Source organism: Coloeus monedula (assembly GCF_965178545.1).
Source record: "Coloeus monedula genome assembly, chromosome: 9".
Lineage (NCBI taxonomy): Eukaryota > Metazoa > Chordata > Aves > Passeriformes > Corvidae > Coloeus > Coloeus monedula.
The window spans coordinates 18,040,063-18,055,274 of NC_138789.1; the positions used below are offsets into that span (position 1 = coordinate 18,040,063).

The 15,212-nt window shown below is 37.9% G+C and overlaps 1 protein-coding gene across 1 annotated transcript in view; it reads right to left on the bottom strand.

The window, feature by feature from the left end:
* PRKACB (protein kinase cAMP-activated catalytic subunit beta) overlaps positions 1 to 15,212 on the bottom strand; it is a 67,765-nt gene that overhangs the window by 18,369 nt on the left and 34,184 nt on the right. Inside the window, exon 2 of the mRNA XM_082287273.1 lies at positions 858 to 919. Coding sequence (XP_082143399.1) covers positions 858 to 919 — 62 coding nt within the window. The remainder of the gene's footprint in view (positions 1 to 857; positions 920 to 15,212) is intronic.

Here is a 15,212-nt window from a genome sequence, read left to right on the forward strand (position 1 = left end):
AATATTACATTTATCAAAGAAACTATAGCCAACTATACTGTTATAATGTGATACCTGTCAAATTTTAAAAAGAGATTTTACATTGTACTCATTAAACCAGAAGAAGACTTAACTGAATTATATCAACATTTCCTTAATTTGTCCATACAGCTGTCCATACATGCTTAGTAAGGAACATCTAGCAGTAAACAGATCATAATTATAACATGCAGATAAACAACCCCCTCATACTTAATGATCAAGAATATTACAACATTCAAAATCCCCCAAGCTCTAAAGACAGTTCTACATGAGAGTTGACTGGAGACCACATCCCTGAGTACATTTTCTCAGACATTCATTGCCATAGCATCTCAAATATTGCTTTAGAACAAGAATGATCCTTCCCCCAAATCTCAAATTTTACAAGATTTCTCTCTAACAAGCTCCTTAACCAGCTCCCAAGCCCTATGCAGTAGTCTTAATACTCTTAATTCCACTTACTATTATGGGGGAAATTATTAACATGGTAAATTACAGATGTGCCAACACTTCTGGTTATTAAAAAAAGCCAACTAAAAACATGCCAATAGATTTTGAGTCTTGCCATGTTGATTGCGAACATCATTCTCATAAGAGAAATTGTTGTTCAGTCGGAGCATTTCATCAGCTCATATCTGGAGAAGACCTGAGAACCTTTGTTGATGAACTTCAGTGAAAAGTGACAAAGCTGGCATTAAAAAACCTGAAACTCCTTTACGAATTGCACTAAAATGATTTCTGTTTTCTGCACTGCTCATTACAGACTGACAACACACTGATAACATTATCCAAAAAATGCAATACAGAAAATTACTGAATGCTTAAATGAGTGATACCTGAGGGGGGCTTTCCCATTTTCTTAAAAAGTCTTCTTTGGCTTTGGCTAGGAACTCTTTCACTGAAAACACACAAAAAAAAGTACATTTTAATTAATATAATTAATCATAGGTGCAATGGAGATGCTTTGTTAACAAAATACATAAACTTCATTATCAACTTCTTTCTTCAATTCATAATATGCTATTTTCATCATGGATGAAAGCAAGCATCGATGTCTCTAGAACTTGTACCGTATCTCCAGGTGATATCTAAGCTTTCTGAAGTAACTACATCATTCTACACAAATTACTTAAACTTTACCAGCTCTAATAGCTCACAATACTCTATAGGCAAGCAAGCTTTAAGGTGATGTTAGACATTCTTAATTCAGCTGGGAAAAAACCAACCACCTGGCATTTATAAATAGCCATTCCACAAAGATTGACTTCTTATCTCTTTAAATAAATGTTGCATTTTCTTTCAGCTGCTTGAGTGTAATGTCAATCTCATTGCTTTTTCCCCTCATCACCTATATTTAAAGGCTGTTTGCAAGCTCAAGGACCAAATGGACAGCATTACTGCAAGCAAAGACAAAGCACAGGGCTACAACGACATTGCATATTAGGCATGCCCACAGTCAGAGAATATGAAGTTTTAATATTGATTTTCCATTGAAATTGAAGGAAACTATAATGGCAAAATTCTGGATGACTGTTTAAAATGTGCACCAACATATTTTGTTCAGATCATCTCTCAGCTGCTCTCTTTTTTTTAATATCAATGCTCAGCCAGATCAATGCAGATTACTTCATGCACAGTCATTAATGGGAGGTGTTTCAGAAATTGCTGTGGTTCTGAAAGAGTCACAGAATCAAGAAAATATCATACTTGTTTTGTGTTCTCTGAATCATTTCACATAATACTACATTAATAACAGTGGCTTTTCTGTACTGTGACGTTCTGGGACAAGCAATTGCTAAAAATACACAGCAATATGTCAAGATTATTCTGGTCAGTATCTAGAAATCTGTGTTTTAGCAACTGTATTTTACATTTCAACAGTCAAAAAATTAGGTTTATAACAGGTTGTAAACAAATCACCTGATGAATCAGAACTTCTTTGTACTTTTCAGTGAATACTAATGTTGACAAAGAAAACTTCAAAAATTCTCTTCTTACACTGGTACATTTCCAGCAGCAGTAAAAACAACAGCAGCCCTGGAGAAGGCTGGTTGTAAATTTTTTTTTCCCTTTCCCCCCCCCTTCTTGGGTGTGCTATGGGACCTGGTTATCACAAAACACTCAAAGTAGGTTTATGGCTCCCACTACTGCTGGCTCTAATGGAGCATAAATAAAATGGAAATTTCACAAAAGTTGTCAAAAGTTCAGGCAGACCTCAACATCAGAAAAGCGTTTAAAGATGATATCCGCTCAGTAATTTTATTTTAAGAGAAACGAGCAATATCACAGAGGAGGAACATATTCAGTATTCTAAACTTATGGTTAAGTAGAGCAATAAAAACATAGTTTATATCAAAGAAACTATTTTAAAATGGTATTAAAACTAACTGAGAGTTAAAAATATTTCAGTGGCTAATCAGCAAAAAATGCTTACATATTTATCCTGTGTGTAGAAAATATTTCCTTTGTTTTTAAGTTATAGAGGTTATTCATGTAATGACTTTTAATTATCCTAATTTGAAGAGAGGACAGGATTTCCTGTGGTGTGAAATAATTTTCAACACAAAAAAAAAAGAAACTAGCAATGCCCAAATTCATGTTTGATGATCCTTCTTCCATTAGGAGAACAGAGATGACTTGATCAAATGAGGAATACTGATACAGTTTTTCAAACACCAATTTATGTTGAAGTAGCACAAATACTTTCTCTTAATGACAAGAAAAAACCCATGAAAATCATTAAGACTACCAAAAAGCTGAGCCTTCAAACTGAAGCGGCTGTAGCTTAGAAGAGAACATTAACACTATATAGCACAACTAAAACATGAACTGGTGTTGTTTTTTCATGTTATTACAGTACATATGTCTTAAATATCCCTTATGCCATCTCTGTTCATATAAATAAATATTTTAAGTTTCCACATATTTTGCACTGAAGTATGACTATTCAGTATTTATAAAAATATACAATGACATTTACAGTCATTTTTGTCTCTGTTCTTCTTATGGAATAAAGAATGCTGTTTATGAACGAAATGTGATCCAGCTGGAAATATTCAAATTGTGGATTTGTGAGAAAAATCTCTCATTTCTAGAATACCACTAAGCCACAAGCTCTCCTGCAACAAAACTCCTACCTTGTTCTACTTTATTTTGGCTCTCTTTTCTTAGAAAGCAGAATTGAACATAAATTTTCAAAATACAGCTACCCAATGGTAATAATTTATCTGCAAATCCCCGTCTTTTAAACATGTTTTGTGCTGTGTTTTATTAAAACCATGATTTCATCCTAATGAGAGAGTAGATCAAATTGTGCCTGGTTCTCACTTTCAGAGGTCACCTGGGCTCCTACACCTCAACACAATTCCACAGGTGCTTACAAACAGAACTTAGGCAATTAAAGTGCATGCACTTCAGTCATTTCTCAGAACACGACTTGGAATTTGAACTTTTGAAAATTATCTCTCAAGCACAAAAGAGCAGCTCTTGCTACAGGAGAACAGATTTAATTTCTGCTTTCAAGTGCAGAACCAAAATTTACACCAACTGGGTAGCAGTGGCCACTGGTATTACTGCGATGACAAACAGGTGTATTAGATGATGACTTAGAGGTTGTCCTCAAGTGCACATTTTTAGCCACTTTACAATATGACAATGTGGCTCTTGTTTGCTTTTCTAGTATAACTGTACCTAGCATCTGTGACTTTGGGCACTAATGAAGGAATGAGCATACCAAACGTCTCTATAGGTTCCCCAAGGGTTTGCAGGAACATTCACCCACACAGATGAGATGATGAAGAGAGGAAAGAAAGAGAAGAAGAAAAAAAAGTTTTATGCATTTCCACAACAAACACATAAAAAACACAAATACATTCCACCCTTTCCCCTCCCCACTCAGGAACAGACCCTGTAATAAACCAGCCCTTTCCCACACAGACAGAATGACTCATGCTAAATCACAGAATGTTTGAGCAAAGAAAGAAAAAAAGCACCAAAGGCAGCTAAAATCAGTATGAAAAAAAGATGATGCATCACAGAAATAAGCACATCTTAGAAAACTTCAGGAGATCAAGCTGGCATCTTTAATAATTAATCTATTCCAAGACATACACATCCACGGAACTGTTGCTAACAATAGTGTATCTATCTTCATCACAGCATGCTGGATCACAATAAAACCTGTAATCGGGTGATCTTCCCACTACTTAGCACTTTGTTCCAGAAGACAGCATGTGTGAATTGCATGGCATGTGGTAGATAGCACAGAAGTGCCAAGCAGTCTCCAAAAAAAAAATCTCAATCAGATTTCAGTCCTATTACCCAATAACAGCAACTTGAGACGTCTAAACCGCACAGCTGAAGTTACTGTATGCAAAGTGGAATGTACACAGGATCCGGTATGGACACCATATGAGTACAATTTAATTTTGTAAGACTGTCAAAAAAAAAGGAACTAAGGAAAGAGATGTGGATATACAGGTTCCCATAAACACTGAAGAGCAAGGATCATTTGTCTATGGCTGAGGGAAGGGAAGATGAGAGTGGGGAAGGAGTGTATGCACAGATCAGCAACAGACCCTACTCAGACTGGGTTTACTGGTACAGTAGAAGTTGGAGTGTGGAGGCTGAAACCAAAGCCAGAGGAGCTGTTGCTCAAGAAAGGAAGGTACTGGAAGGAGACAGCAAAGCACAGGTAACAGCACCAGTACAACAACAAGGACCACAGCAGAAACAACTGAACGTGCCAGGAAGGACACCAGTTAGAACTGGAGAGGATGCACCAGTTGTCCCAGGATTAGGCAAGCACAAACACACATCAAAAACCCAGCCCTCCGTGACCAGCATGAGCAAGCATTTGCAGGAGGCAGGTTCTGTGCAATGCAAACACCCAAAGCAGAAAATCTGGTGAGATCCGGAAGAAGGTGGGAAGAAATGGAATAACGGCCCAGGACCACAACTGAATGGCCTGAAGCAGTCTTACAGCTTCAGCCTACTTTGGTTCACCTTGGTCAGAAGCAGTGCAACCACTACAACATACGATCTCAGCTACCCCCTTGCATATCACAGGTGGCCTGTGGGGAGCTGTACTTGGAACCAAGGCAACATGAGGATAAGCAGGAAAGTCTGCTGGAACAGTGCTCTGAGGGAAGAGGAACCCAGAGGTTCCTAGGTAATGCCAGCATAGGAGAAATTAAAAAAAATGCAAGCAACAAACCAACAAAACCCAAACAAATGAAAAAACTCTGCTACACACAAAATCGAAACACCCATGAACCCACCCCCAAACAAGAGGAAATTGCTCTGTATTAGTATATTCACACAGTTCACAATATGTTTGCTTGTTTTACTGATCAACTTTTGTATGAAAAGTTAGCATGCTTATAAAAAAATTGTTAACCAAGGGTATGAGTACTTTGACCTAAAACACAGTTTAAGAGCAAGTGAATCAGAAGAAAAGTTCCTGGAAAAAATCAAGAGGGTGAGGACCTCTCAGCTGCAGGATTGCAATGACAGCAGAGGGAAAAGGGTCACAGATGGAGCAGTCCTGAGAGTTACCATGAGTTACTCTGCCTTTCTCCCACCTCCCACATGCACAGTATTTGTTATCCTCAATCACATCTCCCACAAGAGCCAGCAAGCCAGGATTTTATTTTTTGTAAGGGGGGGAAAAAAAAAGTATTTGGCTAGGATTCACAGCAAGAAAGCAAGAACTAAACTGATTAAGACTAAACACTGGGCACCACTACAAACCCCCATCTGCTGTGCTAAATGCCAATCTCTGTCTGGTATTTAAAATGCCCTTTATCAAAATACAATTCAAATTTTGTTCCAAAATTGTAATATAATCATTTGAAGTCTGGAGTTAAATGGGCTATTTAATTAAATCATTTAATGGAAAAATGAATATGTATGAAGAGATTCTGGTAAATGTATATGTATATTGCATTTTTATAAAAAGTGTATTTATAGCCTTAAACTTTATCAAGATGTATATAGATACCTCAGTCAATCCTGTGGTTATGGTACCATATTTCAGAAGCAAGTGAGAAACTTCTGATTCCAGTTCCAAGCCCCATTCTTATACCATTAACCTGTCGTCTTAATTTTTTAAATTTCTCTTTTGATTAGCAGGAATAATATAACAAGGCTCAAAATAAGGTTTCTCCGCCCTGGCAAGTGTTTCAAAATGAACACAGCTAAGCGTTAAGTATTATTATACACCCAGAGGAAGCAGTGTGAGCACCAGTTAACATTTTAATAGCTGGAAAACACTTCAAAGCACAAACTAAAATGGTATCATTGAAACAGACTGTCAACAAAACCAAAACACCTTGTTTCTCACAATATGAAAATGGTGGATGAAAAAAGTCCAGGTGATATAAGCCTGGTCGAGGGCAAGTCCACCTTGTCTGAACAGTCCTATTCAGGACAGTGAATACAGCCACTGGCCCTCTTGTGAAGAGCTGACCAGCAAGGAGTCTGTCTTGTTTCTGCTAGGGCAAGGTAAATGAACTGCATCAATTTCTCATTTATCATGATTCTTTGAGAGCAAGGTTTTGACTTTATATTTCTCTTTAAACACTAACTATGATAAAAACAGGTGATGCAGAGCAAAGCAACTTACCAGCTGAAATGGGTAAGAACCTTCCTTCAGTTAAAAAAACCAAACCAAAAAACCAAAACCCAACACTCCCCAAAAACAAAGAGCCAAACACATGGAGCAGTTCTGAAAGAGCCCATTTGCTGAAACACAAAACCTGAAAGTTCTTAGTCGATACATGATCATGGAAGAATTATTAACTTAATATAAGTTTGCTATTAAAATGGAAGCGCTAATTATCTAACTATAAACCTTTCTATGGAATACCAGAAAGGACAAGAAGAAGTGGAAAGGAGAAAGGCATGGGAAAAAAAGAGAAATAAACAGGATGAACAGTAAATTAAGGCCAGTTACAGCTGCTGTGCTTAAAAACGAGAAGAAGGCACTAGAATCTGATCTTCGTAGAAGCACATTCAGGAGTTAATTTAAAACGTGAAGCAATTGTAAAATACAAATTGCTCTTATCCATTACGGCTCAATTTTGGAACACAGGCAAAATCTTTTTTTAATCCTGTCCATGATTTGGATGTCTTGAGCTAAACAGTATTTTGTGAATTTTATAAAAGCAAATTTAAAACAGTTAAGAGTTCTGCAAAGAACCCAGTTCACCTCTTTACTTGGCTGGCTACACAGCAACAGCCTGCACAAGAGATGTGACAGATTAAGACACACCAGAACAGGAGCCAGGTTTTCAGCTATCAGAGATAACACTGATCTTTGTTGAATTCTGAGCAGTAGATGCTCTACTGCACACAACTGCACACAACTGCCACAGTCAGATTGACTTCCTTCTATTTTTATTACAGATAATATATTAATTTAATTTCCAAATCCAATGCTCAGTCTTTCTCCCTTGTTCTTTTCTTAAATACCAAAGTACTGCTTCAGAAGTGGTAAACCCTGCTAATGCCAAAAAGTGTAGTATAACAGGGGCCACTCTGGGGAGACAGAAGCAAACCAGGTAACAGAGTCACTTAGGATATGAATCCCTGAAATTTTGTTTAACCCCCTGCAAAATGCATACTGTAAATCAGTAAAGTCAAATGTATGATGCAAAGCAGTAAAGTTTTTCAGTCACAAATGCAACCAAATCTTGTACTAGCACTGTTCAGCAGAGCTGTACATGCATATATGTCCCAGTTCAATCATTTTCCACAAAAGAATATACAGATGAGATAAAACTTTGCTTTCTTGATCTACAAGACAACCCAGACCCAATGTTCATCAAAATTAATAAACAAACATACTTTAAGAAGTGACTTCTCAACAGAAGATAAATGCCAAAACCCCCATAGCAGCCAACCAAAATTTATGATCCAAAATAGGATCTATTATTCAAATCCTGAAGTAATAATTATACGCAAGATTTCCTCAATGCTGACAAGCAGAATAGCTTCATCTGCCCATCCATGTATAGGATGTGACAAAGTCTGCTGCAGATTCCTGGTGGCCCAAGAGCTGTTCCATGCCACCTTAAGGTATTCTGGTCCCTCAGGCTGGCACCTCTCTTTATTAACCAAGTTTTCCTTTCAAATTAAAGTGCTATTAGCAACCTTTTGCTGGTTGATTAGAGCTGGGGTTTTTGTTTCAATTCTCTAAATGAACCAGTTCGAACTGGCATTCAATTAGTTCTGGAATATGTTAAAACTAGTCTTTGGCTTAATGAAAGAAGTCTCTCTCATACCTTCTTCCTGCCCTTGAAGCATTCATTGAAGGAGATGACATATTCATAAATCTGCTTCTTCTCTTGCAACAATCCATATGATTTGAGGCTTAAAAGTCCAAGAAATAGCAGTTTGGTTTGTTAGGCTACAGTTCAGTGCTCAGTATGGGCTCAAAAAGCCCCCACACCCCAGTGTTGTCCTCTCACAGTCACTCATTCCTGCCTCTCTGTAATGACCTTCCTTGAAAGAGCAAAAGCATTCTTGGGTCTGACTGCCAAGCCAGGTCAGGGAACCAGCCCAGATTAAAAAGTAATGGGCAGAAGGCAGGGAATGACCAGAGAAGCAGCTCCCTCTTCTTCCCATGAATGCTTTTCCCGAGGTGAGGGAAAGGAGAAGTGGGGTGGAAATGGACAAATACGGGGGACAGAACTGCTCCTTTTCTGAAAGGGTACCAGCTTGTCCTAGTGTGACAAGACCATAAACACACCACACAGAACTGCTGAAAAGGATTCTGAGAAATCTAATTTTAAGCTATTGATTTTCAATTATTGTATTGAATAATTCTATTATCTTAAAATTTAAAATTAATTATGTGTTTAATACAATTACTTTCAAATGCAGTACGTAACACTCCCTACCTAAAAAATTTGTTCATACAGAAAAAATCTGTGTGAAGAACCTTAACACGTAATATCCTAAATTATCATACACTGAGGTACTTTGTAAGCAATTGGGAATTAAGCTGCAGCTGTGCAGTACCATCCTCTATAGTTGTTGCTGAACTTTATCCAGCAAATAATCTAAAATGTTACAACTACCACAGGACCTGTAGTGTAAAAGACTATCTTCCTGTGTGAAATATAACAGATATTAACAATATAACAAAGAAAACTGAAAACTGTGTGAGAATTTTGAAAATTCAAACATCTTTTGTTCCTGCAGTGCACATATTTCCATGGTTACCATGTGGGGAGAAAGAAAAAGAATACACTTTAAGAATGAGTTCCAAGAACAACATTTTCTAGGGCACTACTATAAAATATCTTGTAAATGTACCACATTTTTGAGCAAAGGTTTTTAGCAAATTCTAGTAGTTAATACAAATAAAAAAAAAAAAAATCAGATTTTCCTCTTACAGTCAAAACCACTTACCAAGAAGAATGTTTACAGCACCTGCTGCAGATTCCCTCTGGTTAAGCCCTCTGCACCATTAAGATTCTGGCTAACTGGTCAGCACCCACTTCCCTCCGCAGATTACTGCCCCACATTTCCTCTTTGTAAAAGTTCCGTGACTACAAAGGGTAACATACTGCCAGGCAGCTATCCCTGAGACAAGGCTTTATGGCTAGATTATTAGCAACAGTAGGCATAAATCTGCAGGTAGTTGATCTGATCTGCATATTGACTAATGAATTCCCTGCAAGCAGGAATAATACCACACACACTCATGCACAAATAGATCTTCCTTCTAAAAGTAATCTTTAGAAGTTTTACTAAACTAACTTCTTCCTTATACTCCAAACTAAACAACTGCAGGGGCTGCTCCTTGTATGGATGCATTTAACAAGTTACTTGAGAAGAGAAACTATTTTGTTGCTTCTTTTTTATCAAATGTTTAATACAAGGCATAAAAATAATAGTAGGTGCACCAAATTTGGTCTATGTGCCCTCATGTCAAAGTCCACTTCCCATAAGCTACCTTGTCCCAGCCCTTGCATTAATAAAACTCCACAAATTTTCATATAGATACTTTGGGATCAGCAAGACATCTTCATAGCTGTCAGGGTAAATCAGCAAAATAGCTCTTCATCTCTTCACAAGATCTGAGCTTCTGACACATCACTGCACTGACATATCTCCTGCAGAACATGCTTTCAATATTTACAGGAAAGGGTTGCCTGCAGTAACCAACCAAGCAGGAGAAGTTCATTTATACCCTTAAATAGCAGAGACTGGCTTCCTGAATAAGGAAGTCTTATGTAAATAAACACATTTCACAATTCAACACATGGAGTGAATAACAAGTTTTTGTCTGCCTCAGGATTAAGGCAAGCAAATGTAGGTAAGAGTGTTTATTATCCATTTTGATAAAGAATGATATTTTAGAGAGAAACTGGGTAAATTCAGCACTTATTTGGCATAAAGGCAGGCATAAAACTTGCACAGAACTGAACTGCAAAACCTGAAAAAAAAAAAGAAAGCTAAAGAAACTAAACTGCATTAATTCTTATTGGGCTGGGGTATCTGTCAACAGCTAAGAATGAATAAGGAAAAACACCAAAAACATTGTGCAAGTTACAAAACTCTCTGTAAGAACCTCCATAATTAAAGCTGGGGAACTCCTGTGAACTTTGGCCTGTAACAGCAAAACTAACAGCAACTCTCAGAGTAACCAGCAACAAATATATAAACAATTTGAGATGTAAACTAAAATTCAGGGCAAGAAACAAATCTTTCTCCTAACAAAATATACGTAAGTAATGCAATGGGGACTAAAGTCAGTCAAAGTTCAAGATTCCAAATTTCCGTTCCTTTGGAAGAAACCTTGATTCTATTAAACTCATTTTTTGCTTCTATCCCAAACCAAGCACTGTGAGGGAGTGTTCACTACGTGGATGCATTTTAAGAACAATGTCAATGCAGCAACTTCTGTGTTGCCTTTTTCAAATATTTTGTACAAGAACTAGAACAAAACATGAACCCAAGTTAACACCCAAGAAGTTGCCCTAGTTTGCTGTCAGAGGCTAATGGGTAACAGTGGGAAATTTTTGAAAAGAAGAAAGCGTTAATTAGCCCCATGAGACACACATAGGAAGCTGTATGGTTCTGGCACCCGGAAATTCCATGGCATCCTTCCATTTTCTATAATCTTTTGAGCAGCAGGAATAATCAGTTGCTACTTGTTGTCCCTTGCCCTTAAAAATGTTCCCAGGGCACATAACTAAGATATTTACACTACCTCCCTTCACTCCTTACACATGCCTATGCTCTAGTGTGCACAAAACTGGACAACATTTCAGCAGAGTCCATCGGCGTGGCTCACGCCCTTTCCATGTACTGTTCCATCTGTCTCCACACACTTCTGGTAACTGCCATTTGAGTACAAATGTCTGTACCAGCAATTGCCTCCATTTGCAGTATTGGAAAGCAGTAGCCCAATCATGTAATTAGTGATACTTCAGAATATTAAGCCTATTCTTAGTGGAACGGAAGATGTAGCAGACTATACCTTTCACCCCTGGGAGCTGGGGCTATTAAAGTTACTTGACCTTACAGTTTTATCTGTTCAAGCTGTTCAAAACAAAAATCCAAGTCCAAAGAAATTAAAAACCGGCTCTTTCTTTGAGTTTTTCTAGGAAAAAAAATCTAATCATGTAACCAGAGCTTTTTTTTGGGGAGGGGAAAAAAAAAAGAAATAAAAGGGAAAAAAATTAGCCACTTGTATTTGCAATTGAAGAAAATACATCACGTTTTCATCAAGGTTTCACTTGCATCTTGGCTATCTTTCACAAGGAAAGCATCTGATTTTGTCCGCTGACAGGGTGTAATGTAACACTGCTGCAGTGAAGACAGCCACAAAAGTGCATTGAAAAGCATTAAGTGGTTTAAACTGGGAAATGTTTACAGCAAAGACTGAATCTTGATGGAGCAGGAGATAGTCATCTTTCCCTTGTCAAAATTAGATTCATAGGTATTTCTGATGGGGAATCAACACCTGTTAGAAGTTGTAGCTATTTATTTCTATTTTTTAATGGAACTGGGAGCCTGCATGTCAAGATGAATGAAATCTGCAGATGCAAAATGCAGAATAAACCTCCAGGGCAAAGAAAAAAACCCCAAGCCTAAAAACAACCACCACCCCCAAAAAACCCACACCACTAAAGAAACAAAAAACCAAGGCAATTGTTGAGATTACAAACAATTATAATGTCTTTCTCACCTAGCTTATGTGAAATTTATTCCTTTTGTAACTCAATCATAAGAGAATATCCAAACCAAAATCACCCAAAATTCAACATTCACAGAGCTGATTTCCACAAATCTCAATTCCTGTGGAGGCTACACCTAATGGTAAGAGAAACAGCAAGATGAAAAATGGTAAGAGAAACGCGATGGAAAAGCCAGCCTGGTAACAAGTGGTGAAAAGCAGAGACTTTCAGACCCCAGGAGGGACCTCTCCGTGAGCAGACGAGGCGGCCGCACGACATGGAGGAAGTGCAGGGAGGCTGTCACTTCCCCCCACTTCCCCCAGAGGCTGAGCAAGGGCAGCTGGTGGCGGGGATGTCGGGATGCCACTGCGTCCCTGCGGGGCAAGTGCAGGCCGGCCGTGGGCCCGTGTGGCTACACCAAGTCCCCACCAGGTCCAGGCTGTGCTCCTACCTGCCAGCACCCCTGCAGGGATGTGGGGAGCACCCACCAGGGGCTGGGACACCACTTTCAGGGACAGCCTGCATTTAGGTTTACTTAAACAGCCATGAATGATGCTGTACCACAAATCTCCATCATGTACGTACAAAGTATTGAAACACTGTCTTAATAACTGTATCAGTTTTGACATTTGTACTTTGCACACCAAGGAAATGACAGCCACACTTTCCATTCTGGGGAAGATGACCTCAACACATTTGTATGAGATAAGTATAGACAAGCTGATATTAGATAAGGCAGTGGGATAACTCCTCCCAGTCTTTATCTCATGCCATATACACAAGAGAAATCTTTGTAAAAATGGTCCTTTAAATTTGTAGGATTAAGCAAAACCACACAGACACACATGCACACAAACCCCACATACATGATTAACTGCTCTTTCTTTTCAAAAAAACTCTGTCTCAAGTCATTTTCCAAAGCTCCAGACTATCTGAAACAAAAAGGCATCATTTCGGAAACTAGCATATTTGGGCTTTTTGCAAACAATTTTCAAAGGGTATCTTTTTCTAAGGAAACAAATTTACAGAGTATATATTTAAAAAACAACTTTCAATAATATTACAAGTAAGAATATAGCACTTCATAACTCCATTATATTCAAAGTACCTTATAATAAATAGTCAAGGTGGTTTTGGAAAGTAAATACCTGCCTGATAAGTTTACTAGATCTATTATAGTATCTCATTTCAAGTGAGACTCCCCTCCCTTACTTCCATGAATGACCTCAACTATTCTGCCATCCCAGCATTTAGAAGACCAAAAATTATAGCAGAATAAGCTGGTTCAGATGAAAAACAACAAAAGCCTGATCAGAATTTTTAGATGATGATTACAATAATTTCAGAAGGCCTCTCTGATTTGTATCAATTCCCAGAAAATAATTTAGAGTGGCACAGAAAATTAAGTGAACAGACATGTATATATTCAATTACAAAATTATCCAAATCAGATATTTCCAAAAGAAAGCTTTAAAATAAAATTTAAAACACTAAATACCAGTCATGCAAAGCAAACTGTTTAATAAAAAACCTGCAAATCTTTAAGACTAATAATTTTACACAGAAACACACAGTGAGTCGATTACAAAAACAAAGAAATCAGCAGTCGATGCAGCTCTGCAGACAAGAAAGGGAAACCTGGTAGATTTTCCCTGATTGTGAAGACGGAACAAAAAAACGTGTCAAAAGGGAATAGAAAAGACTTACCATTCATGCTGAAGAGCTAGTTTTCAGAAACATATTGCTCCAAATATTAATCCAACAGTTGATGAAGTATGTTAATCTCTACCAAATCAGTGCTTCAATCTCTAAACACACTTACACACTAACCAGAAAGAGAGCACACAGAATCCAGAGAGCTGCTCTTCCTTATGAGCTCCTTGTGATGCAAAAAACTACAAAGCACAAGATACCAGTAGAATATCAAAATCAATATTCAGGACACGGGTATTTGGTTTTGCTCATTAGCTACTACTGTTCTGACCAATGCTACCTATTCATGTCTAAAGCAACTCAAAATGGCAGGGGAAAAAAGCATGCAAACACCAGGAGGGTTTAAGATGTTCTCAATTATATCAAGCACTGGTTGTTTCCATGGCAACCTTAGACCAGAATTATCTGTTGACTTGTACCCAACTAGTAGTTATTCTAAAGCTTTAAGCAATTCATACAGTATGCTCTGTACATTATTTTATATTTCGTATTCATTTTTCTCTCTCTACATACACACATACAAGTAACTATTCAGCTAAATCTCTATAAATCCTTCTACTGTATTTGGAAGTATATTGGTATTATTTTGAATCAGAGACCAAATGATATTCCTTTGACTGTTCATCACCCATCCACTTTCAATTTAGGGACTATGAAGATGGCAGATGCACTAGTGGTGACTCTCCTGACCATTTCAGTTATCCAAGTTGTAGATATTCTTATGCAGATTTGGAAAACACTTTTACTGGTTCAAGAATGTAAGACTCACACTGATCTTCCTGTCTCTACATTCAAAACCAAGCAGCCCCATTCTCCTTTCCTTTCCCATTTCAATTTTACAAAGAGTAACAAGCAACTAAAAAAACAAAGCAAAAATCAAAATGTAGGCTCCATATAGTTGTAAGTGGTCACAGTCAAGACCTCTAAACAAAGAATGAAATGCATTGTTCTGATGGCTGCCATCACATTCCTTTCACCCTTGGGCAGTGCAGCACAACTGACCTGGTTACCAGTCCAGGCTGCACCATCACATGTGTGCTCAGTCAGCTTTTTAAAACAGATTCCGAGGCCCGTGGTGCCCTGTGCTACCCTCTGCCCTACTGGACTTTGAGCATATTACAAAACACATTAATTTCATGCATCAACCAAGTATCCAAGGCAAGTCAGAGAAAGTGTACGCTTTATGTACCAAAATAACAAAGCAAAGATGTTAAGTTTCAAACTCAACCACTGAAAATCCCCTAAGGCCATAGACCACATGGCAATTTACTCAAACCCACAGCA